This window comes from Acomys russatus, chromosome 7 (assembly GCF_903995435.1).
Source record: "Acomys russatus chromosome 7, mAcoRus1.1, whole genome shotgun sequence".
Lineage (NCBI taxonomy): Eukaryota > Metazoa > Chordata > Mammalia > Rodentia > Muridae > Acomys > Acomys russatus.
The window spans coordinates 65679518-65703026 of NC_067143.1; the positions used below are offsets into that span (position 1 = coordinate 65679518).

Here is a 23509-nt window from a genome sequence, read left to right on the forward strand (position 1 = left end):
CACAGCATCAGTGCGCCCACAGGAGGTGGGCTCTGCTGGTGCTGAGGAAGGGAAGGGCAGCATGCAGCTGGAGGAGGCCGGCCAGCCTGGGCCAGGTCCCTGAGGACGCTGGTTTCACCTCTTAGAGCAGATAGTCCCACAGGGGCTGGAGACCTCCAGGCCGGGACACTATCGGAGGAGGCAGGCTCCACCCTGATGGGGCTGTTGCCAGCCAACTTTTAAATCCCCAAGTGAGCTACAAAGGGCCTCCTCTTGCTGTCTTCGAAGTTGCACCTTTCTGCATTTCATCTCCCTTCAAAATTAGCATGCTCCTCTCTGGATATAAAGCTGGCATCTCCTGAGGAAGGACACTGGCTAAGAAAGGTGGCCCAGTCTATTACCGGCTGCTGTTTAGCAAGGATGGGTGGCCCGGGCTGGGACCCTGCGGCACTTCTGCACTTGCAAGAGCTGTCCAGAGACGAGAAGAAACCCCGTCCTTCCTCAATGCACACCGACAGCTCAGCCAAGCAGTTTGGGGGACAATTCCACTGGCTGGCCCAACCACATCTTTTCCCAGAGAATGAATCTGACAGACTCATCGTATCATGCACCACTCTGCACGGTAACTGCCCCACAAGCTCTGAAGAGAGCAGGGGAGGTCTGCATTCTGGCCTCTCTAGGACGCAGAAACCCTACCTGGCGTTATCAGTGGCAACTTGATGCAGAGACCGCCCTCCCAGTCGTGACAGCATTAGCCAGAACCCCTCGAGTTTCCTCCAGGGTGACATAAGGCTGATGGCCGGAGCCGCACTGTGCGCTGCCTGAAGACGGTGTGCAGCTCTGCTCCCTCCACCCCACTGAGAGGAAGCAGCCACAGGTGAGAGTTTAAAATGCAGCAGACGAGATTTAGGTTAGATTCACGGGCAAACTTCCTGACCAAGAAGGAAACACTGCAAAGGCTGACCCATTACTTAAATTTCACTGGCAAGCCACAACAGGCTGATTGTACTGTCTGCCAGAGCCCGGGGTAAGTAACAAGGAGGCAGCATTAGTGCACAGTGGTCTGAGGCAGGGGCCTCGCCCTGACTGCCAAGAGCTGCCTCACCACCGACATGCACCTGAATATGCTTCTCTTTGAAAGAGAAAATCAAGTTCAAGGACCTGAAGAAAATAAAAGGAAAAAGCCAAATATTCTGTGCATGTCAGGGGAAAAGTTCTACTGAACAGGGACCGCCAGCAACCATTATAACATAGATGAAAATGTTTCAAGGCTGCAATGACCTGGCTGTGAGTGTGATAAGTGTGTGAGACACATTAAAGCTGCACTCTGCCAAAACTAGCAAACAGACAACAACAACAAGTACCTGTGCGTTTCAGAAAAGAAGAGGCACCATAGTGCAGGCCTGTGGCAGCACGTCCACCCAGCACTGTGCCAAGGGCCTACAGCCCCATCTCCAGCGACGGGGTGAGGGGAGGACTGGGCTATCCGTGCCCACTGCCAGTGCCCTTAACCCCAGCTCTCAGCCACAGACAGGAAGACCAGAAAGGAACTTAAGTCATACTCCACATAGCAAGGTCAAGAACAGGTGTGAGGTAGACAGTTCCAGTAAAATCCAGCTCTAGGCACCAGTGAGCTTCCTGGGTTGACTTAGAGAGCATGGGTGAGGGGTTACTTATAAGAATGTGTGTGCAAGACCCCAGAGCACCACATCCCTGGAAAGGGAGGGAGGCAGGAGAAATAGTCGCAGTGATAGTAACTATATGTGGCCTGGAGGGTTACATTCTCATTCTCGCCTCTCTGGGCTGTTTTCCAGATACTGTAAATAAGAATAATCAGAAAGCACTCGCAAGGTGGGAGGAGGCAGAGAAAGAGGAGGCCTGGGCTCAGACAGAGCTCTGTGATGAGTCCACCTCACCCACCCAGCCATTATTCCCAGAAAGCAGAACGCTGACACTCGATCCCGCACTTGGCAAGGCAAACACAATATGCCTTCCAAAGCAGCCTGGCGTGTCCACTGCAGCACCTGGAAGCGACATGCCGCTGCTCCACTCGGAGGCACAGGGGACTCCTCCTCAAGAGAACACAGGGCTCCCAATTCTTATCCAGGCCCTCCTGTACATCTCTCCCAGAGCGAGAGTGAAGGGTGTGGGAGGGGAAGGGGACTGTGGAGCAGCCCTAAGAATGTTCTGGTGTCAAAGCCAGCCCTGCCAACTGCTCACCCAGTGTAGCCAGGGGCAGGGTGGCCTTCGTTCACACGGTCTGCAAAATAGAAACTGCTGGCTTTGTTCCATAAAATAAATGGCAACTCTAAAGTTCAAGGCAATTCGCCTCAAATCACACCAAAGGAAATTAAGTAGCAGGGCTTGGACAAAATCCCACTCACACTCCCCAAGTGAGGAAAAGTGTTCTCCTCAGCCACCTCTAGCATAGGCATCCATGCAGGAGCATGCTGTAGAGACCATGGCTGTCTTGTACCCCACTCTTGATACTTAAGGCAGGCTCTCGAGCCACTGTTCACGGATGTACTTCAATGGCTGACTGTGGCCAAGTCCCCCAAGCCTCCTCAGGGACACTGAAGGATGCTGAGCCACCAAGGTGAAGCTTCCTGTAAGCAGTCTGCATCCCGAGGTCCACGGGGTTCCCCTTCCCACTCACAGCACACCTAAAGCAGGCAGACCCCAGCCTTCCTACAGATGGGGAAACTGAGGCTGAAGGGGCTGGCCAGCTCTTAACCTATAAGGAAGCAGGACTAGAACTGAGGTGTCCCTGGAACTCTTCCCCTGAAAAGTTGTAACAAATGTCTGTCCCCTCCTCATAGGGCCCCAACTTAGTGGGGGCAACAGGTTTATTGACTGACTTGTAGGGTGTGGGGGAGGGGTTACTTACAGAAGCACAAATGGCCCCAAAGCAGCTGGACCACGTGTAAAGGACCATCCCATAAAGATAAGGACAGAGCGCCCTTCAGCTAATCTGCAGTCTTACTCTAAGGGCCAGGTGAAACATGAGTCTACACTTTGCGTAGAATCACTTACAACTGGCCAGGGGGTACAGGAGGGAGGCTGGGGTCTCAGGGGAGGCGCCTCGTCCTAAGAGGGAGTGCCAGTGTCAGCAGGTCTGACCTGCTCTTGAAGGAGCTGAGGGCTGCTGCACTCCACGGACCACGCTCTGTATTCTTTTTATGTTTTTGGTTTTTCAAGGCAGGGTTTCTCTGTGTAGCCTTGGCTGTCCTGGATTCACTTTGTAGATCCGCCTGCCTCTGCCTCCCCGAGAGCTAGGATTACAGGCATGTGCCACTGCGCTGGCTCCATAAACTTATTCCATTGCTGCTTCTTAACTGTAATTTTCCTACTGTTGTGAACCATGATGTAAATATCTGATAAGGGGTCCAGTCCCACCAGTTGAGAACTACCAGGCTAGAGGATTGTTGAGTTTGAAGCCAACTTGGGCCACATACTAAGACTATTTCAAAATAATGGTAGTAGTAGTAATAATAATAATAATAATAATAATAATAAATTAAAGGAAAAAATTAATTTAATTAAATTTAAATTTTTGTTTTTAAAAAGTAAATTTACCACATGCCTTACTTTTCTCATAAACAAACCTAAATTTCCCTGCGCATTAAGTTCAGATGAAGGCCCACTAACGGAGAGGTTAACTAAAACTCATCCGCGCATACACACCCCACACCGTGCGTGTGACACTCCAGAGAGCACAAACACAAAATCTGCTTCACTGGGCAAAAGTAAGAGCAGGCCATGAGAAGGGCAAAAACCCATCCCTGGCCTCTGCCAACCTCTAGACCGTGCCCATCTTCCCAGACTCGTAGCCCATATCCCTCCATGACCGGCCACACCCCCTCTCCTCTGTGACTATCTAGGCATCAGTAATTCTCTTTACCAAGAGAGGTAGCACATCCGTGGGCTCTGGGAATAGAACCCGAACATTTTGGGGCCATGTGGTCCAGCCGTCACGGCACCTATGTGTAGCACACAGGCAGTGATGGCTTCGTGTTTAAGACGATGACAGTAAGGTGGCAGGCACTATGGAAAAGTCGCATGAAACCCTGTAATCGTTGTAATAAGGCCCTCTATTCACTGAGACACTGCGCCAACGGAGAGTGGCAGCACTTTCTTGGCTGGGCTAGGAGGGCTGGAAGGTTCTAGGCCCCATCCCCAAAGCAGACCTTGAATGCTAACAGTCTACAGCCCTGTGTGGCTCTGGGTTTCCTCAGCTAAGGCGGCAACAGCTAACCCCTCCCTCCTCCTCCTCCCACTGCTCTGGGTGTAGAGGCTCTGGCTGATTCTCTGAATGCTGAAAACACAAGCCTATGGCTGAGTCTCAGAACTCATGTAACAAGTGCCCTTTAGAGAAGCTGACAGGCACGTCTTCCTGGAGCTGTGTGGCGTCACCACAAGCCAAATGGCAGCAGGATAAGTGCTCTATCGCTTCAATGCATGAGTCAGGTTTGATAAATTCCAGCCTTTGAAATTCTATCAAAAGGAAGCCTTAAATTAACAGGCTATGATGGCAACCTAGCAACCGAGCACCATTCACTGCCACCTGAGCTTGGCAGTGAAGAAGCTGTCCTATCAGAGTCCAGACAAGAGGACAGCTCGGTCCCCAGCAGTCACAACCTGTGGGAAACAGCTAAAGTGAGTGACCAGAGCAACCCCTTCCCTCTGACCTTGGGCTTTATGGCTTCTGGAGCTTTTTGAATACACACCAATGCGCCCATTCTTGCGGACTCATGGGTAAGGCACTCAGCAAGTGGCCATGTCCAGTAGGGCCACTTCCTTCTTCCGGTCCCTGCAATACCGCAGGCAGCTGGGCAAGTCCCTCGCTGGGAGAGTGCTCACCACACCTCACCCACACACTGCTCTGAAACTCAGCCAGGGCCCTGCCCAATGCGTACTTCCATGTTTTTCTTTAGATAGGCAATTCAGATTCTAGCCACATCCAAAGCAATAATAACTGACAAATGGGGAGTTTAAAGTTTTAGCTGTGTCATTCTTCAAATCCATGTGAACAAAATGTCCCTAACATATAAAACTGTTAAAAGAAAAGGATGCACCCTGTCTGGCCCCGTGTCACACCTGGGATGTGGGTGGGAGGAGAAGCCTAAACTCTGGTCCTGGAGCAACTAGAAATGGTTCTGCACGCTGAGTCAGGTCTAAGAATCAGGTGTGTGTCGTCGCCCCCCTCCCCCCCCCCCCCCGTTAATAGTCCCTTTTTTTTTTTTTTTTTTTTTTTTTGCCGTCCCCTCCAGCTCTGATAGTCTGATATTATCAAGGAGCCCAAACAAACAAAATCAGCCAAGGTGAGAAGTTCCTTAAAAAGATATGTCAGTCCAGTGTGGTGGCGCATGCTTTTTAATCCCAGCACTCGAGAGACAGAGGCAGGGGGAATCTCTTGTGAGTTCGAGGCCAGTCTGGTCTACAGAGCAAGTTCCAGGACAGGGAAACCCTGTCTTGAAAAAAACAAAACAGACACGAGCGCCATTCCACTCGGGACAGCTGCCCCTCCGTGTCTCAGGAGACAATTGCTTCCAGGTCCTCCTGGGGCATCTACCTACATGAAATTATGTAATGACACAGTGTCTGTCCAGACCTTCCACATTCCTCCCATATAGCATAGATTACTTTAAGTAGCTCTACAAAGGGAATGATACATAAATTGTTGCTAAACTATACTTTTCAGAGGATAATTAAATACGGGGAGGGGTCTGCACATGTTCTAGATAAATAATACTTTCCAACTTTTTCTATGTGCAGTTGAGGTTATGTAAAGATCTACAGACACCTAGGCAACTAGATTTAACACCAAAGAGAAAATAAAAAGTGAATGAGTGACAAAAAGGGATGAACGACCCCTCCTTCCATCTCAAAGACGTGGTGGCCTGAGAGCTCTAGGCTTTGCTATGGCTGGAGATTCGCTGGGGAAAGTATCCACTTGGGTCTGTAATGAGACAATCTAAACTTGAACATCGGCTTGGGTGGTCACTGGCTTTACCACCTTAGGCAAGGCATTAAATCTCTGGGTTCCTACAGTTGTAAGATGGGCAATGCCCCCCTCTTTACAAGGCCGACTAGCAGTGAGTAATGGCTGTCACAGTGTGTCTGTAGTCACCGGCAGAGTGCACACAGACTCGACTCTGAATTTTTTGTTCTCTCTGCCCACGGTGCAGAAACAGTCAAGAGTGATCTGGCTTTGTAAGGAAACAAAGCTCATGAAAAGAGGACATGCTCCAAGGCAGAACACTAGATCTGCCCAGAGATGGATAATAACCAAATCTCCCCTGACAAAAGCAAATGCCCCCACTTCCTTAAGAGAAAGAAAAAGTCCACCAAAAATGCAAAGTGTTTATCTCCAGACTTATCCACAGTTCTCCCCCTTTATCTCCCTTTGTAACATTTAAGTTCTACAACATATGATTGAAAAGAAAAATTATTAAAACTATTAAAGACGACTGCAGGCCACTGAGCCACTTCCGGGGCACCATGTGTTACCAACACGTCTGGGCACCTGGCCTCAGGCAAGTCACTGCACTTTGTTGTAAAATGCAGCGTATAGCACCTGCTCTGATGACATCATCAGGCTGCTGCGGAATCTCCAGCCTTCTAGCGCTCCCAGATTCCTGAGTGCCTGGAGTCCCACCAGCTGCATTTACTTTTCTTTCCAAATCAGAACTTACTGCTTCATGCTGCACCTTCATAACATTGCTCTTATCACTGAGAGAGACTAGCTCGCCAGGATGCAGCTGTTCTCTTATGAGCGCGCACACACACACACACACACACATACACTCACACACACTCTCGCACACACACATATACACTCCCTGCCCCCCGCCCCCCGGAAGCTATCAGCACAACTCTGTTAATTAGCAACTCCAAGTTTTAAACACCACCAGGTGTGAGCCCTCGGTTTCCCAGGGTGTCCTGTTCCATTCTTCCTTCTGACATTTTTGTTTTCTCTAATATTTTGAGAACTTCAGACCTCAGTTCACACTGGCACACTCTGGGAAGCAACGGGGCAGAAGGACACAGACTTTCGTGAGTTTCGTGAGGGCTGAACCCAATGGCAGGCTCTGACCAGACACCCGTCCTGCCCAACACCAAATAAAAGGGACAACCTTTGGGTGTGTGTGTGTGGTGTGCACCTGTGTACACGTGTGTGTGCAGGTGTGCTAACCCGGGTACATAGGCCAGAGGTCAATGTTACATGTCTTCTGTTACTCCCTACCTCATCTTTTTGACACAAGAGCTCTCACTGAGCCTGGAGCTGGCTGTTTTCAGCTAGGAGCTGCCCCCAGTGTCAGCCTGTCTCCTTCCTCCATGCTGACACCCACTGCCACGTCCAGCTTTTAAGTGAGTGCTAGACACTGAACTCAGGTCCTGGAGCTGAGCAGCAGGCACTTTACCACTGAGCCATCTCCCTAGCAAACGAGCAACTTCTTAAAAGGTAAGCGTGGGGGCAAGAGGTTAGAGCCCATATAAGACATTCAAAAGTTACTGACAAGAGGGGGGTACGCCCATGAGTTCCAGAGCCTGTGGGCTGAGGGGCAGGAAGAGAGTCCAAATGAGCAAGGAGCCAAACGAGTATGCTGCTTATCTTACAACTTATCCTGACTTCACCTGTAACATCAGAATGGGTCGACGAGGAAGGATACATACACATATTTGAGGGAGCTTGAATTTAGAGGCTCTCAAATGATGGTTTCCTATTTGTTTGTTTGTTTTTCAAGACAGGGTTCCTCTAGACTCACTTTGTAGACCGGGCTGGCCTCAGACTCAACAGCCACCTGCATGCTGGGATTAAAGGCAGCACCAAGCCCCCCCCCCCACCTCCCCGCGATATGATGGTTTTGAAAAGGCAATCAATATAATTCCTAACAGCTCAACTTCCTCATCAGTAAAATGTGAAGGGTAGGATCTGCCCCTAAAACTGTCAAGAACTCAATGACACAAAACAAGGAGGCGTGTTCAACAGCCCTAGGCACACAGGCACTACACAGGAAAGCCATGCCACTCTCACACAGGATCCCCTGCTGGTCTTTCCAGAGTCAGTGACAGGCTGGTCAGGGGTAGTACACCTCTCAGTGAGGCTCCAAAGTCCTCATTCAGTCCTGGAGGCTGGAAGCTGAGTTTGATGTTCAAATCCACTTAAACCCTTCGGGACAGTTGTTACAGCTGACACCTAAGAGCACAGACGCAGATGTGGTTTCTGACATTCTTACTTCCTACCTGAAAACAAGAGCTCCTCTGCCTGATGGCCCAATGATCCTGTGGCTGCCAATTAGTCAGCACTGTGCTAAATCCTTTCCAAACAGCTCCTATAATCCTCCCAAGAATGGGGCTGGGGTGGGGTTTCCTTATCCCTATTTCACAGGTGAAGAAACTGACTCCGCCTCAGCGACACAAAGCAGACACTGAGTTCACACCCAGGTCCACGGAGACAATGACACACAGGATCACCCCTCAGTCAACCCTTCATCCTCTCTCCTTCTGTTCCTGTAGCCCACAGCACAGGTGCCTAGAATATTGACACTCCTGCTTTTCCCTCACAAGAGACAGTACAACCCCCAGGAGATGGATCTTTGTTTGCAAAACCAAAGTTGCCAGGTCTTTTTCTCTATCTCCTCCCTATCCCTGATCAGAACAAGCCTTCAGAGTACTCCTCTCTCGCCCTAAGAAGCAGCTCCCTGGAGTCAGTGTCCAGCTGAGGCCTCGGCTGCTGCTGGACTCAGGTCTGCCTGTTTCACTCAGAGCAGAAAGAAGGAGCAAGAGAGACCAAGAGGTGAGGGGAGCAGTCCCAAACAGTCACGCCCCATCCTCTGACCCCACATCTCACCCTGTAACTCCAAAGCCTTCCTGGAAGCTGCCTGGCCTTCCCTCCAAGTGCTCCAACCACTGCTCCCTTCCTACCCAGCTCGCAGTGCCTAGCTATTACCCACTGTTCTTGACAGAATCCCCTTAGATAGCGTCGCCAGGTGGAGATGGGGACCATTATCAGAGAATGCTTTGACGTGAATGGCAAACGCTATTAGACGTCGGGTTTGGGCCAACTTTCCACAACAGAGGACAACTGCCTCACAGTCGGAGCTGCCTCCAAGCCCTCCACACAGCACCAATAGCTTGGGTCACGACTGGAGAAGACAGCATTGCTGAGTGCTGGGAGTGACAGACCAGCAGGACCAGCTGAAGAAACCCAGTTATCCAGGATACCAGGGAAAAGCCATTTCCTGATAGACAAGACCTGGAAGACTAGGTGAGGTGGCACCGCCTAAGCAGCCATTGGAGTGGCCAGCCCACAGAGCTGGAGATGGGGGGAGGAGGAGGAACCTGATGAGCCAAGTTGCTGAGGAAGTTTCCAGAAAGCTGGAATGCAGAGTGCACCAGGCCAGTTTCAGAGCCTCTGTCAGCCAGCAGACAGCCACAGGCAGAGCCAACAGCGGCCTCCTTGCCCTCCACTCCCACCCCTCCCTCCTCTGTAAGACCGCCTCTGGCCACTTCCAGCAGTCCACCACACTCTCTGTACAAACCCTCCAGCCCTCCGTTTACCAGGCCCGGCACTCTGTCCTAGGCTGGGAAAGCAGTCCATCACAGCTTGCCAGGTCTCAAGACTCAACACTGTGAGAAGGCCGAAGGTGTCAGCTCTCAAGCTCGCTTGCCTTTGTCCCCAGAGCCTGTTTTCATCCAGGCCCTCGGCAGGCTGGGCTCTTCCCCTTCCGTTCCCGTTCCTTGCAGCCAGGGTATAAATACCACAGCTGTACAGCACACCTAGTGTCTATACAGTGATGGACCCCATGCTCTCCTGCCAAGACAAGAAAGGAAACTGAAACTGCCCAAGGGAGCGTTTTCACTCCAACCTGCCCCCAAAGTTACAGACCTAGGCTTGTCTTCCACTCTGCTTGGAGGCGCAGGTTGGGTACCACCTATCAGGTCCTCCTGCCAGAGGTTCGATAGACCAAGGTTCTCAAAGCAACACCAGAGGCACTTGTAGAATGAGGGGCATTGCAGATAGCGTTTGCAGTTCAAATTCTAGGTGCACACTGAAAAAACTCAGTCCCCTGTTAGAGTGCAGTTGGTTCAAAGGCAAAGAGAAAGGTACAACAAACTGTTAAAAAAGATTTTTAAAAATCAAGGGATATTGTCTTGCTTGTCCTCCCTAGGGAGTCTGCCTGTCCCGGACAACAAAAGGGGTTCCCTCCCGAGTACCGGGGTTCCTAGGAGAATGCCCACGCTCTCCTTGGGGAATACACACTGCAGTATCATGGACTGAAAAGGCCAGAGGGGATGGGGGGGGGCAGGGGGAGGGAGAGAGAGAGAGAGAGATCAGAGAGGACCTGAGTCCCACCAATCTCATTCCGAGTCTCTGTCACCAGCCGATACATATTAATAATTAACCTGCCTACCAGGAGCTGATGTTGCCAAGAAAGATGAGTGACAGATCGGAGCCTCAGCCCTAGACCCCCCAAGTGCACACAGAGCCTGGAACAAAGCCCCCTGCCTTCCTCTAGGAAGGAGTGTGTGACACCTGAGATGTCACTCACGAGGGGTTGACCCCTGACCTTTCCACAGCCAGCTTCTGGCTTTCGCAAGTGTACAAGAAAAGACTCCAAGAGAGCAGGGAGGTGGGATCAGCGACCTGATACAGAACCACTGGCTACCTCCCGCCTCCTCCGGAACCAGTCTCTGACCCGCAGCTCCCACGCCTCTGGGGCCTCTCAGTTCCCAAGAACCACGGGCGATATTGGAAAGCCCTGCTGTCTGCAGAGAGAGAATCCTGTTACCATGAACACAGCCAGGACTTGGAGACGCGATTCTTAACCGGGCTGGGCAGCTACCAGCGCGCCCTTCCCAAGGGGAGATTAGCCAGGGGCCAGCGGAATTCTCCCCCAACCCGCCGCACCCAGACACAAAGCACCAGACCGCAGCCCACGCAGCCCACGATCCCAGCGTCCTGCCCGAGAAAGTTCGTGCGTGCACACACCTGCAGGCTGCCCGCGGCTCTCCCCAGCACCCCAGGGCGGCGGGGTGCACATCCCGGGGAGGACAGCGCCAAGGCTCCATGCGCCCGCTCCGGCCCCAGTGGACCACCGGTCAACAGCTTTGAGCCAATGAACGTGCCCCGGCCTCCACGCGCCCGCGGCGCATCCTGCGCCCTTCTCGTCCTCTCCAGGGCCTTTCCGAAGAGCCCACACCCACTTGACATCAGCGCCGAGCCAAGTGCGCCGCGCAGCGCCAGACGCCAGCCCCTGGCAGTCCAGAGGGCGCCCTAGGTGCTGCCGGGCGGCCAGGACGGAGCGTCCCAGACTGGCACATTCCTTTCCTCACAGAGGATGCTGCAAGCTGGAGGAGGCTGAGATGGAGGAGGGGAGGGAGGCAAGCGCGCGGGGAGGGCAGGACCTGCGGCCTCAGCACTGCGGCGCTCTGGCGCCCAGCCAGCCACCAATAGCTCTGCCAAGCCCTTGCAGCAAGCACCCATCAACTGTAAGGGCCGGGCTGTAGGTGACAGGGTGTGATGTCCACGCACCGCCAAAAACCTTCTGAGAGCCCTGACCTTGAATTCTCTTCCACACAACGTTTCTGGAACCTCCGTTTTAATAACACCTAAGGAATTGCTCTGTTGATTCTGGTAAGCCAGGAAAGAATTTTGGTTAGATGTGGCTGCTGACCCCCAAACCCTGGGGGTCCACTGATAGGCTCTAGCAAGCAGACCATACCCCCTGGCTTTGGCAGCTCCAGCTGTGTCCTTGGTAATAGGGGACTTGAATTCTGTTCCTGCAGGCAGTCAGAAACAGGAGCACCCAGCAACCCACACACACACCTAAGTCATTCAGTAGCATCTGAATATTCAAATAAAAATAAGGCTCAGGGTGTGCCAGCAGCTACACACTAAGGAAGGCTCCTGAACTCACAGTCTGGATAGTCTAGTCAAGACGGGAGCTTAAACGCTGAACGAACTCCTCACAGTGGTCACAGAAGTACGGAGGCCCGGAGGGAGCGATGCAGGGGACCCCAAACTCAATACAGAAGGTGGGAAGCAATCAGCCTCTGGCCTCTATGTGCACAATTGCAAACATGAATACACACATACAAACACACGTGCACACAATCATACAAAAATGAAAAGAAACCAGGGCCTGGAAAGATGGTTAATAGCACCAACTGCTTCCCAAAGGACCTGGGTTTACATCCTACACCTGCCTGCAGCTCCAGCTCCAGCCTTCTCAGGCACAGGAACACGTGCAGTGCACATACATGTGGGCAAAATACCTATACGCACAAAAATTTAAAAAGGAAAATAAAGAAACCTAAAAGATCATACCAAATACACTTGTTAGAACTGCATGTGCCCTTTAAGTATTGCTACAGTATCATCAGAGGTCTATCAAGAATAGTTTGAAATAAACAGATAGCAAGCTCCCCTTCTGTTAGCTGCCCCGCCCTTCCACAAGAAGCCAGCCACCAGCGTTCACTCATTTCTGGCCTCACTATTAAAAAAAAACAAAAAACAAAAACATCACCCAGACAAACGAGCCAGGCAACAAAGAACAGGGATGCTGGGGAAGAGTCTCTTGAATAGTCTCCAGGTGAGTGCGCGGAAACAGACCCATTGTAGGAAGCGTGCAACGTTCCTGTGGATAATTTGGCAATATGAAATAAAAGACTTGAAAGCACTCCATTCCCGTGATCCATTAGTCCCACAGTCTTTATGTACAAAATGCACATACCGGTGGACACAAAGATTCACCCAGGGCTCACTGGTGTCATCATTTGCACACAAGCACACAACTGCAATGACTTACACACGTAAGAGCCTGGCTAATACACTATGGTGCAGCCTTAGAGTAAAATGCGTCCAAGTTTACAAATGACACACTGATCCCAGCACTCGGGAGGCAGAGGCCAGCAGAGCTCTGTGAATCCCAGGCCAACCTGTTCTGTGGAGTGAGACCTTGTCTTCAAAAAATAAAAGATGTGCCTGTAATTCCTACTGTAGAATAAACAAAAGACTCTAAGTCAAATGATCCTGACTCTGTGTGCATGCGTGGACTGGGCGAGTGGAAAGCACTTTCCATGAGCTGCCTGGTGTTCCTTTTGGGTTTTTTTTTTTTTCCTCAATAGCTGACTTGACCCATGCCCTGCAGCAAACATGTTCTGAAATAGCACAAGAGTCTCACGAGTAAATCTATTAGCCCATATTAGAGCTATAAAACCCTAATATTAAAACAGAATGGAGCAAACCTTCCAGGCAAACAGGATACAGCTCAATTCTTCCCCGCACACACTCACCACTGGGGATTGGACCTTGTCTTAAAGGGGAATCGTCCTGCCTGGCCTTCTGGTAGAGATGTGCCCATTACTCTTCTAGTTCACAAGTCTCCAAACTTCAGCACACACACATCACTGTCCACAGTGTGTTGGGTATGTCTAAGTTCATGATTTTTTTTTTAAACCTTGCACCCTAACTCTAGAACCCTATCAGTGTGCAGTTCAGTAAAGCAGACACGGCGCGTTATCTGCCAGTGTGGGACAACGTCAGAACAGGGACGGGGTTTTAGCTCTTCCCTTGAGATTTCTGGTTTGGCTAACCTGTCGGACAATAAATATATATCATTTTGATGATCAGATCATAGAATGCTGCTAAAAGTAATTTAGGAAACCTTTTAAAATCCAGGTGAGGGTGGTACATGCCCATAATCACAATGCTTGAGAGGCTGAGGCAGGAGGATTGCTATGAACTCTAGATCAGCCTGGGCTACAGAGTGAGACCCAATATGTGTGGCTAGCCACTGAGTGATCTCTCCAGCCCCTGCACTGAGTTCTAAGAGGCCCACTCTGACTGTGCCCTTCACAGCCCTCCTTTGGGTGAGCATGGACACTGTGCCAGCTGGTGCCCCTACACCCAAGGACAGCCACAAGGACAGCCACAAGGACAGCCACTCCACCGTCGCTAGGATACCACGCAGAAAAAAACTGACAGGAAAATTATTTTTACATTTACCTCCTGGGCTGTGCTTCTAATCTGACAATGCTCAGAAACCTAGCAAAGGTTCCAAAATGAAACAGCCATGACCAGGGGCTAAGGGCTCTGTCCCCTGCTCCAAAACGTTATCATTATATTGTTCAAGTGCTAGGTTAGATATTCTGGGTTCTTAGTGAGCTCTGAGAACATAAAGCCAACACCCTTGATCCAAAGGAGAAGAACAAAAATCTACTTTTCTAAGGCCTTAGGGGGCCACCAAGCACACAGATAAACACTAGTTAGTAAGTCACACATTAAACTAGGTGCAGCTGGCAAGTGGGTGGGTGCTCTGGGCCTCTGCTTCCTCTTACTAGAGAGCCTGCTGGCAATTAGGGTTCCCTTTTAGTGGGAGATGAAAAAGCGCCTGGGCAGAGTAGCTAGCACCCCAGCATGAGGCTTTGCTAGTTAATGGACGTGTACAAGGGACTTTCAGGTGAAGAAGGAAGCTGCTAGCTGTGGGTTTTCAGCAAAAGGTGTCCAATGATAAGTATTATTCTTCAGAAAGGGGGAAGGGAGGGACGGGCACGTGCCCTGACGGGCACGAAGAAGCTAGATGGCACCCTGCAGGAATGGGTCCTCTCCTGCCACCATGTGGGGCTTGGCCTGCAGGAATGGGTCCTCTCCTGCCGCCATGTAGGGCTTGGGATTCGAACCAGCAGTTCTCAGAGCTGGCAGCAGGTATCTTTGCAGGCTAAGCCCTCTCACAGGCCCTGCCTCCCACTGTGAGCGCTCAGAGAGGGGTAAGCAGAGGTGGGAGGTGCTGTGCTAACACCTGAGGTATGGCATGAATCAAGGACAGAAGGCAGGTGGGCTCCAAGCTGCTGGTCCGGGCTCCTCAGATTACAATAGGTTAAAAACCACAAGGTAGGATCTGAAGACGGCCACTTTAATTCAATCATCCTTTCAAACCCCCAGTCACCATGACACTCACATCCTGTGCACAAAATAAAACACATGGCAGAGTCAGGCGGAGATGCCATTACTTTAAGTTTTAAATCCACCTGGAGCCTAATCAAGCTAATTTTACTGTTATTGTGCCTATTAAAACACGAAGCCTTTATTTAGAGGGAGAACAGAGGGGAGGAAAGCCATTAAGGCCGGGAACTCTGATTACTCCAGAGCTGCTTCTGGGAAGGAAGTTAACAAAAACAAACCTCAACATCAGGCCGGGTGGGCCAAAGCCAGAGATCCGGGCACTCTGAGAAGAGAGGCAGGACGATTAGGAGCTGCCCCAGGCCAGCCTGGGCTGCAGTACAGAGAGACCCTGTATCAAAACACAAGCCAACCCCAAATTTTGAAAGTAGCTTCCATTGGACCAGAAAGCTGAGTCCAGGACAGACACTGAACACAGTGGCCAAAGAAGCCAAGGTGCATGAGATGTGGGGCCTGGGGTGATTCAGCTCCCTGCTCACTGGTCAGAGACCAAAGCCATCCAAATAAAGAGCTCTGATCAAAAAATAATAATCAAGGGGGCTGGAGAGATGTTTCAGTGCTTAAGAGCACTTACTGCTCTTTTGTAGGAGACTCAAGTTTGGCTCCCAGTACCCACACTAGGCGGCTCAAAACCGCCTGTAACTCCAGCTCCAGGGGATCTGGCTCCCTCTTCTGGACTCCACAGGTACCTGCACTCACATGGCATACTCACACTGCAGACAAGCATATACATAAACACTGTAAACTGAAGAAAAAAAGACATAAAACATCTAGTTAGCTACAGCACACACGCTGCCACAGCGTTATCACCTTCCACTTTGACTGGAATAACTTTGGGTTCCAAGTGTTATGTCCAGGGACTTACCCCAGATCATCTAAAAGAAAAAGTCTACAGCGAGTGCAGAAGCCAGCGCTTGTTCTGTGACGTTTAGTTGCTTGTTTGTTTATTTATGTGGTGGTGTGAGGCTCAGATCCAGGACCATTCAATGCTGTTCCCAGCTGAAGTCTGAGTAAGCTAGCTCTCTGGAGATTTGGCTACTTGCAGTTTGGAGCCCAGCTATGAGACTGTTGAAGCTTTAAAAAGCACGGACCACCGGAGCAGTGATCATACAGGTAGTCTCGGACCAGTTCATAATCAAAGCTAAACAGAATCTAACGGGTACCTCTCATGAGCTCTCCCCCCACACAAGACTACAGCATGATGGATGAAAACCCACAGGAATGGAAGACTGTTCACTTTCAGATAGGGATGGTGTGTTCCTGACACCAGCAGAGTCTGAGCCAGGAAGGAACTCTCCCATCTCACCATACTGAGCATCTAGAACGTCCACGGACTTGGACCTGAGTAAAGTCTAGGCTCTTTGTCTTCATGGCTGCGTGACCTGGAATGAGATGTTTTTCCTTCTCAGGGCCTCATTTCTTCGTATCTAAAACAGGATTTAAACACACGTCCCCACTGTGGGGTTATAAGGATTGGATAACAGATCTGAGGTCTATGTGGAGGACATGGGAAACAAGAAGTGACGGTGTCACTGGGGCTGGACAGTTGGCTCAGTTAAGAGCACTTGTTTCTGCAAGAGACCTGAGTTCAATTCCCAGTACCCACATAGAAGCTCACCACTTCCTCAGGCGCCAGGCTTGCATGTGGCACACAGACATACGCACAGGCAAAACACTCATACACATAAAATAATAAAATAAAATCTAGATGAGAAAAGAAGCAGCAAGTGCTGACTAAGGCTTCTCCACGGAAGGCGACACGTAATGACAGAGCAGAGGGGTCCAGGCTGGAGCTGGCCACGGAAGGCCAGGAGGGCGTCAGCAAAGGCCTAAGCGGAGGGCATCGCTGGCATGGAAATACCATGTGTGAGGGCACCTGGTAGCCAGGGGAAAGGCAGGAAGGCACAAGTGGAGGTGCCTATGGCCGTGTAGTTCCTTGTGGGAATGTGCTGGAAGAGACAAGATCAAACTCGTTTCTTACAAAGGTTTCTGTAGCTTCTGCTCAGAGAATGGCCCGGAAATCAGTGGCAACAAGTAAAACCCGACTGTTCAGTCATTGCTTGGCTGTGTGCTCTGGGCTGTGCTAAGAACTCCGTCCGTGTGAAAGACTAATCCTCCTGAAAGCTTTTTGGTATGAGCCCTATTGCTGCCCTGATTTCACAGACAGCGAAACCAAGGCATAATGAAATAAGGTAAGTAACCCATGACTGCTGCTCTGTGCGGACAGCCTGAGTGCAGCGCCAGTGACAACACACAAATGGGGAAAAGGAGAAGAGGCCCCTGCATGGGGTGGGGGTGGGGGCAGGTGGGGAGACAGGGTGGGAGCTGGCCCAACAGCCTGAAGCTAAAAACGATGCTTGTGGATGGGATTTACAGGGACAAAGCAAAAAACAAAACCAAAAAACCCCAGACTACTTCCAGGTTCCTGGCCAAGAAACAGGGGCATGGGGCAAAGGGGAGTCCAAATCCATGTGCACTGGATGTGTCTAGCAGGAGCCACCGAGTCAGTGGGAAGATACAGAGAGGGGCTCTCTAGCTACAGACCTCTGGTTGACTGTGACGAGCAAGGACTGTCTCTGAGGCTCACAGCAGCACAGCCCGGCCCACCCTTTGTGAGCCAGCAGGGTCTACATACATCTTAGCTGGCTCCACATTCTGGGCAGCAGCACGCTTGCTTCCTGATGACCCCCAGAAGGCAACCTAGTCCACTCTGGCCCCGGGGCACAAGGTTATCACCCAGCATCCCTTCCCTTCCACACTTCTGGTTTTGGTCCCTTATCGCTGCAGCCCACAACAATGAGGCCCCGGAGCCACTTGCAAGGTCTACGTGTTGTGACTATAAAAAATGTCCTAAAATAAGCTCCCCACGATGGCATCTTCCAAATGCCCCTGCTGTCACCAGGTCACAGCATGTGGCCTGATAAAACAATTTCCTCTTGACACCTCCTGGGCTCTCAGGAACAGAGAGTGTGCTAGAAGTTGGGAAGGGATTCTGGGGAGCGCATATTCTGAGAAGAGCTGGATTGTTGGTAATCAGGCGGCCATGTGTCCACAGCCCCTAGAACCGTGTGTGCTTCAGCCAGAGGCACTGCTCCCCCCGCAGGCCCCCGGGGCTTTAGCTCCTAACTGGATGTACAGTCTCATGTTAATTTTTTTTTTTTTTTAAGTCATCTTGTCCGTTCCCACAGGCTGCTTAGAATCCACTGCGGACCAGGATGAAGAAATAAATTTCTGAAGAGAGAGCTCAGCTACCACAGTCCTGGATGTCAGGCTTTCAGAGCCATCTCGTCAACAAAGGTTGTTCGTGCAGAGAGTAATTAAAGATTAGGAGGAGGAAATATCCTAATTAGGACATAAAACATATTTATAGTTTGATCTCTTTATGTTTAAAAAGAAAACACAGGTCTGGACAGAGTGTGAAGGCAGGCATCTTTAATCCCAGCACTTGGGAGACAGAGGCAGTCAGATCTGTGTGAGCTGGTGGCCAGCCTGGTCTACACAGGTGTGAGCTGGAGGCCAGCCTGATCTACACAGTGAGAAAGGATCTCAAACAAACAAACAAATCCAGTTTCTATTGAGCATACTGTTTCTGTTTCTTCTCTTTCCTAATTACCTCCGCAGTAATCTGGAGGAAGAGAGTAAACGCCTGTATCCCACATGCGCATGGTGACTCTGTGGTCGCCAGCACTCAGACAAGATCACCACCAATCCCACACCAGCTGCTTCATCCTCCAGTGAGAACCGCCAAGGCCATGCAGAGGAGCAAGCACAGACTGGACCTGAATCTCTCGTGGATGAATCTGGGCCCTGCCCATCCTCTTCCTGAGCCTGCCGCCCTTCCCAAGAGTCTTTCAGAGCACAGACACGCGTGGCGAATGTGAAGCCAACAGCAGCCTGGCAGCACAACTTTGCAGACATTAAAATTATGACATTTTCTCAATACTGTCTCGAGCCAAAACCCTTCCTGAGCCTAGCAGGCCTAAGAACCAAACGCCTCCTCCTGTGTACAAACACCACCAGGGCCCGTCCTCGGAGACCTGTCTTCTCTAACAAACCTGAAGGCAGCAATTATTCCAAATCCCATGTGCAGGCCCCATGTGTTTGTGACGAGGCTCCTTCTCCAGGGAGCAAAGGAAAAGGACGCTTTTGCCTAGCATTTGTGAATCTCCGTAAGTTGCTGGAACTGGTGTCTTGGCACGCCTTGAGCACACAGTGACAACTGATGCCTGAGTACTGGCAACCTTGTAGCAGCATCAACTTATGCTTGATGCAATCTGAAATATATTTTATTGCCTAGAATTTTTGAAGACTGACAATCAACACACTACACACTAGGGGGCAGCACTGAGCCACAAGACGCGCTCATTTGCCAACCTTGTTGAATAAAGCTTAATTAAATAATGAACCTCATTCTCAAAATTAGGTCTCTATTAAAATAATGACAACAGAGACAAAGTAATTAAAAACACATGCCTGACCAATCCAACCCGCAAGCACCATCCAGTGCAGATCCTGGCATGTTGTCACTTCCCACAATTACTGCATAAATCCAATTATTCCTTCAGATGCCCAAACTGTCTCTCCTTCCCCTTTCTCCCCAGTGGCTTTTATGAAAATAATATCCATCTTCAATGTGCCCGCACTTCAGGAGACGGTGTGACAAGCTCAACAAACACATTCACCCTGTGCAGAGTCCAGGGAGAACGCATCCTGAGGACTCTGCCAGCCCAGGTTGGGGCTTTCTTCTCCCCAGACTAGAGGGGCTGGAAGTCAGCAGCTGTCAGAAGCAGCCGTGAATTTGCCAGACAATACACACACACACACACACACACACACACACACACACACACACACACACACACACGCTGCACTGCTGTGACCGCCAAGGGATAAGCAGTGACCCAGGCTCGGGCTCAGGAACAGGCAGAGAGAATCCGGCTATGTTCGGACAAACTTCAGAGCAACTCCAATCAGTGATGTGACCTTCAGCAAGCTGGTTCCCTCCTCTGCCTCAGTCTCCCTACCTGTGGCAACTAGGGACAATGTGAACAGCATGCCCATCCCAGGACCGGGGCCACATGCAGGCATACCGCCTCTCCTTGAAGCAATCATTGCTATTAACACTCCATGAAGGGCCCTGGGGTAAAACGAGCTGGGCAAGTAGGACAAGAGTCAGTCACCAAAGGTTTACAGTCACATGGGGTCAGGACACATAAAGCAAAGACGACAAAGGGCAGGCTCTGCCCTAGGAGGGCCCAGGGATGAAGGAACTGCCCTGCAGGGGTAACTCACTGTGGTGAGCACCAAAGGCCGGCTGCACTACACTGGCATCAGATCTGCTGTGACCCAGATAAGGCGGGAGAAGTGGATTGGAAACTGGGGGAGAGAACACAGACAGGCACCAGTGTGCCAAGCCAAACAGGGGCTGGGCACGAAGAACCGAGGGCAGGGCCACCAGGAAAACGCCCGTGTCAGACTGCCTCTTTCATAACTCCCCAGAGCTTGGAGCTTGCCTCTTGCGGGAGCAGCCACCCTGCTGGCCTATGTTCATGGTGAGACTCACCACCCTGTGTCTTTGGCTCCAGTAGAATGCCTGGCATTCAGAAGTGTGGGGATGGGGTAAGGGGCTTTGGACAGAAGAATCTCCTCTCTCCTGCCCCCTGCTGGCTGTCCGGATCTTTGTGTCTGTTGGCGCTCTTTCAAAAGTAAATAAACAGCCTGACATAATCAGTGTTTAAAATTAAGATCACTGCCATCTTTAAGATAGCTTGGGCCAGGGATAGAGCTCAACGGCAGAGTGCTTATCCAGGGTACACAGGCCCTAGGTTTGATACCTAGCACCAAAGGGAAGGAGGTGGGGAGGGGAGGAAAAAAAAGAGCAAAGGAATCCAGTACTCTTCGCTTCCTATAGGCAAATCCAAGGCAGTCCACTTGACTGAGGCAGAATTAAAAGCCCTCTGTGGCTTCTCAGAGCTCTAGACACAGTTCCTCGTGTTGTGGGGGACCCTCATCCACAAAATTATTTCAGTAGTTCCCTGGGTTATGAATCGTGATATGTAAACGTGTGATATAGAGGGTATGTGAATGTAACCCTGAGAAAGGGTCGCTGGGAAGGGGTCTCGGGCCAAAGGCTGGGAACCATTGCTAAGGGGCCTCTGCAGCTTTGCTCACTGCTGTGCTGAGGGCAGCTTGCACAGAGGACACTCACCTAATGAACCCTGTGTTCACAGAGGCTCTCTGCACTCTCACAGGTATCTGCTGAGGGAGGGGTGCTAGGGGTGTGGCTAAGCTGCCTGCTTGAGACCCTACGTTCAAGATCTAACACCACACAAAGCAGACTTGGTGGCCCAGGCCTCTAATCTCTGCATCTAGGAGGTTCAGGCAGATGGAGTTCAAGGTCATCCTTGGCTATAGAGAGAGGTAGAGGACAGTCTGGGCTACATGAGATCCGGTCTCAAAAACAAAAACAAGCCTTTAGTCCCAGCATTTGAACCTGGCAGGCAGGGAGCTCTGTGAGTTCAAGGCCAGCCTGGTCTATGTCGTGAGTTCCAGGAGAGCTATGTAGAGACCCTGTCTCAAACAACACAAAACAAAACCAAAGAACAACAAATCACGTGTGCACTCCATTAACCTTCCCTTAATCCAAAAAAAAAAAAAAAAAAAAAAAGAAAAGAAAAGAAAATTGTGGCCCAGAGCTTTAAGTGGCTTTCCTGAAGTCACATAGCTGAATAATCCAGATTCAAAGTCCAGGGTTGAGACTCTACCTCACTGCACAGAGAACTGATCTCAGGAGAGCGTGGAGGCTGCAGTTGTGAGGACAGAGGGGCGGCTGAGGCAGCCCTGATTTCCTAGCTTCCACTGCCAACAACTTCTGCAGCCCTGGATCTCTTTTATTTCTCCTACTGTCCCAACCTGCCTCGAGCACACAAAAGGTGACCACCTTGGAGGAGAAAGCCCAGAGTGCTGGGCACCTGACAAGAAGACAGGATGGTGGCACGCACCGCACAGCTGGCATCTAAGCACTGACTGGGCTCTTCTCATCCTGCTGGGGGCGCTTTCAGAAGGCACTCCCGCTGTAATCTGCAAACAGGGAGAGAGAGGGCAACCGAATGCCAGAGAGACAGCTAAAGATACCAAGGAAGAGCCAGGCGTGGTGACGCATGCCTTTAATCCCAGCACTCGGGAGGCAGAGGCAGGTGGATTGCTGTGAGTTCGGGGCCAGCCTGGTCGTATGTAAAATAAAAATGAACTCTAAAAGGCTCTACCGCACCACAATAAAGCTTCCACTTAAGCAAGGCAATTTCTCCACTCAGGCAATTTTCTTCCCATCCCTCCCAGAGACATTGAAGACTCTTAAAGTCCTATAAAATAAGAGAAACTACTAAATACCCTTAAAGCGGACTTCATAAAATTCCGACCTCAAAGAAAGTGCCAGTGATAATAAGCACTGCCGATGTTCAAGGTCAGTTGAACAGCTCAGGAGCGCTGCTCTGATGCTCTGACACAGCCTCAAATCCAAAGCCTGCCCTTCCAAAGCAGCCCTAGAGGCCACGAGCCCGGGACAAAAACATCACTCCGCAGCACCAGGGGAACACAAACAACAGTTGTCAGTTGTGGTGAGCACCTTTAATCCCAGCACTCAGGAGGCAGAGGCAGGAGGATTTCTGTGAGTTCAAGGTTTGTCTGGTCTACATAGTGAGTTCCAGGACAAACAGGGCTACACAGAGAGACTGTCTCTAAACAAAAAAGATTTGCTTTTTAGTTTTATTAGTGTATGTGTATGCCTGAATATGGATGGGCATGTGAGGGCAGTTACCCACAGACGCCAGGAGATGTGGGATCCCCTGGAACTGGAATTATAGACAGCTGACACCCATTCTGGGTGCTGGGAACCCACCTTGGATCCTCTGCAAGAGTGATAAGTGCTCCTAACAGCTGAGCCGTCTCTCCAGCCCTACTGCTGACCTTTTAATATGGCTCTCCAAACTGACTTAAGAAACCAACGTGGGAGTGTGAGAAAACAGAATGTCACAAATCTGTAAGGAGCCACATTTTCTTTATTTTTTCTAATTTAATTTATTCAGGTTACATCTCAATTGTTATCCCCTTACTTGTATCCTCCTGTTCCTCCCTCCCTCCCTCCCTTCCACTTTCACCTTATTCCCCTCCCCTAGGCCTGTGACAGAGGGGACCTCCTCCCCCACTATATGGTCATAGGCTATCAAGGCTCATCCTGGCAGCCTGCTTATGCTTTCTCTGAGTGCCACCAGGCCTCCCCACCTAGGGGAAGTGGTCAAATAGGAGCCACATTTTCAACATAAAATCAATTTTAATGTATTTTACTTGATCCAACATAGTAAAAATTTATAATTTTCAACACATGATGAGCACGCAGCTTTGATAGCTGATTGATTTGTCTGTTATAGTATTGAGTCTCTGGAGTCTAGGATGCTAGTTCACATTCATCGCACACCAGACCAGCTGCACTCTAGTGTCACAGCCACTCTGAGGCTATGGTGACTCAGGACGCACAGATCTGAAGCTTTCAAGTCTGAGTGTTTG

At 50.6% G+C, this 23509-nt stretch overlaps 1 protein-coding gene across 9 annotated transcripts in view; it reads right to left on the reverse strand.

The window, feature by feature from the left end:
- The window catches only part of Plekha7 (pleckstrin homology domain containing A7), a 191151-nt gene that overhangs the window by 102672 nt on the left and 64970 nt on the right, over positions 1-23509 (reverse strand). Inside the window, exon 1 of one of the 9 annotated variants that reach the window (XM_051149266.1) lies at positions 10976-11308. The exons of 6 other annotated variants lie outside the window; for them this stretch is intronic. In XM_051149266.1, coding sequence (XP_051005223.1) covers positions 10976-11055 — 80 coding nt within the window. In that variant the 5' untranslated portion in view covers positions 11056-11308. Of the gene's footprint in view, positions 1-10975; positions 11309-23509 lie in introns of those variants that run through there. 2 more of the 9 variants (XM_051149269.1, XM_051149270.1) reach the window with 2 other exon arrangements.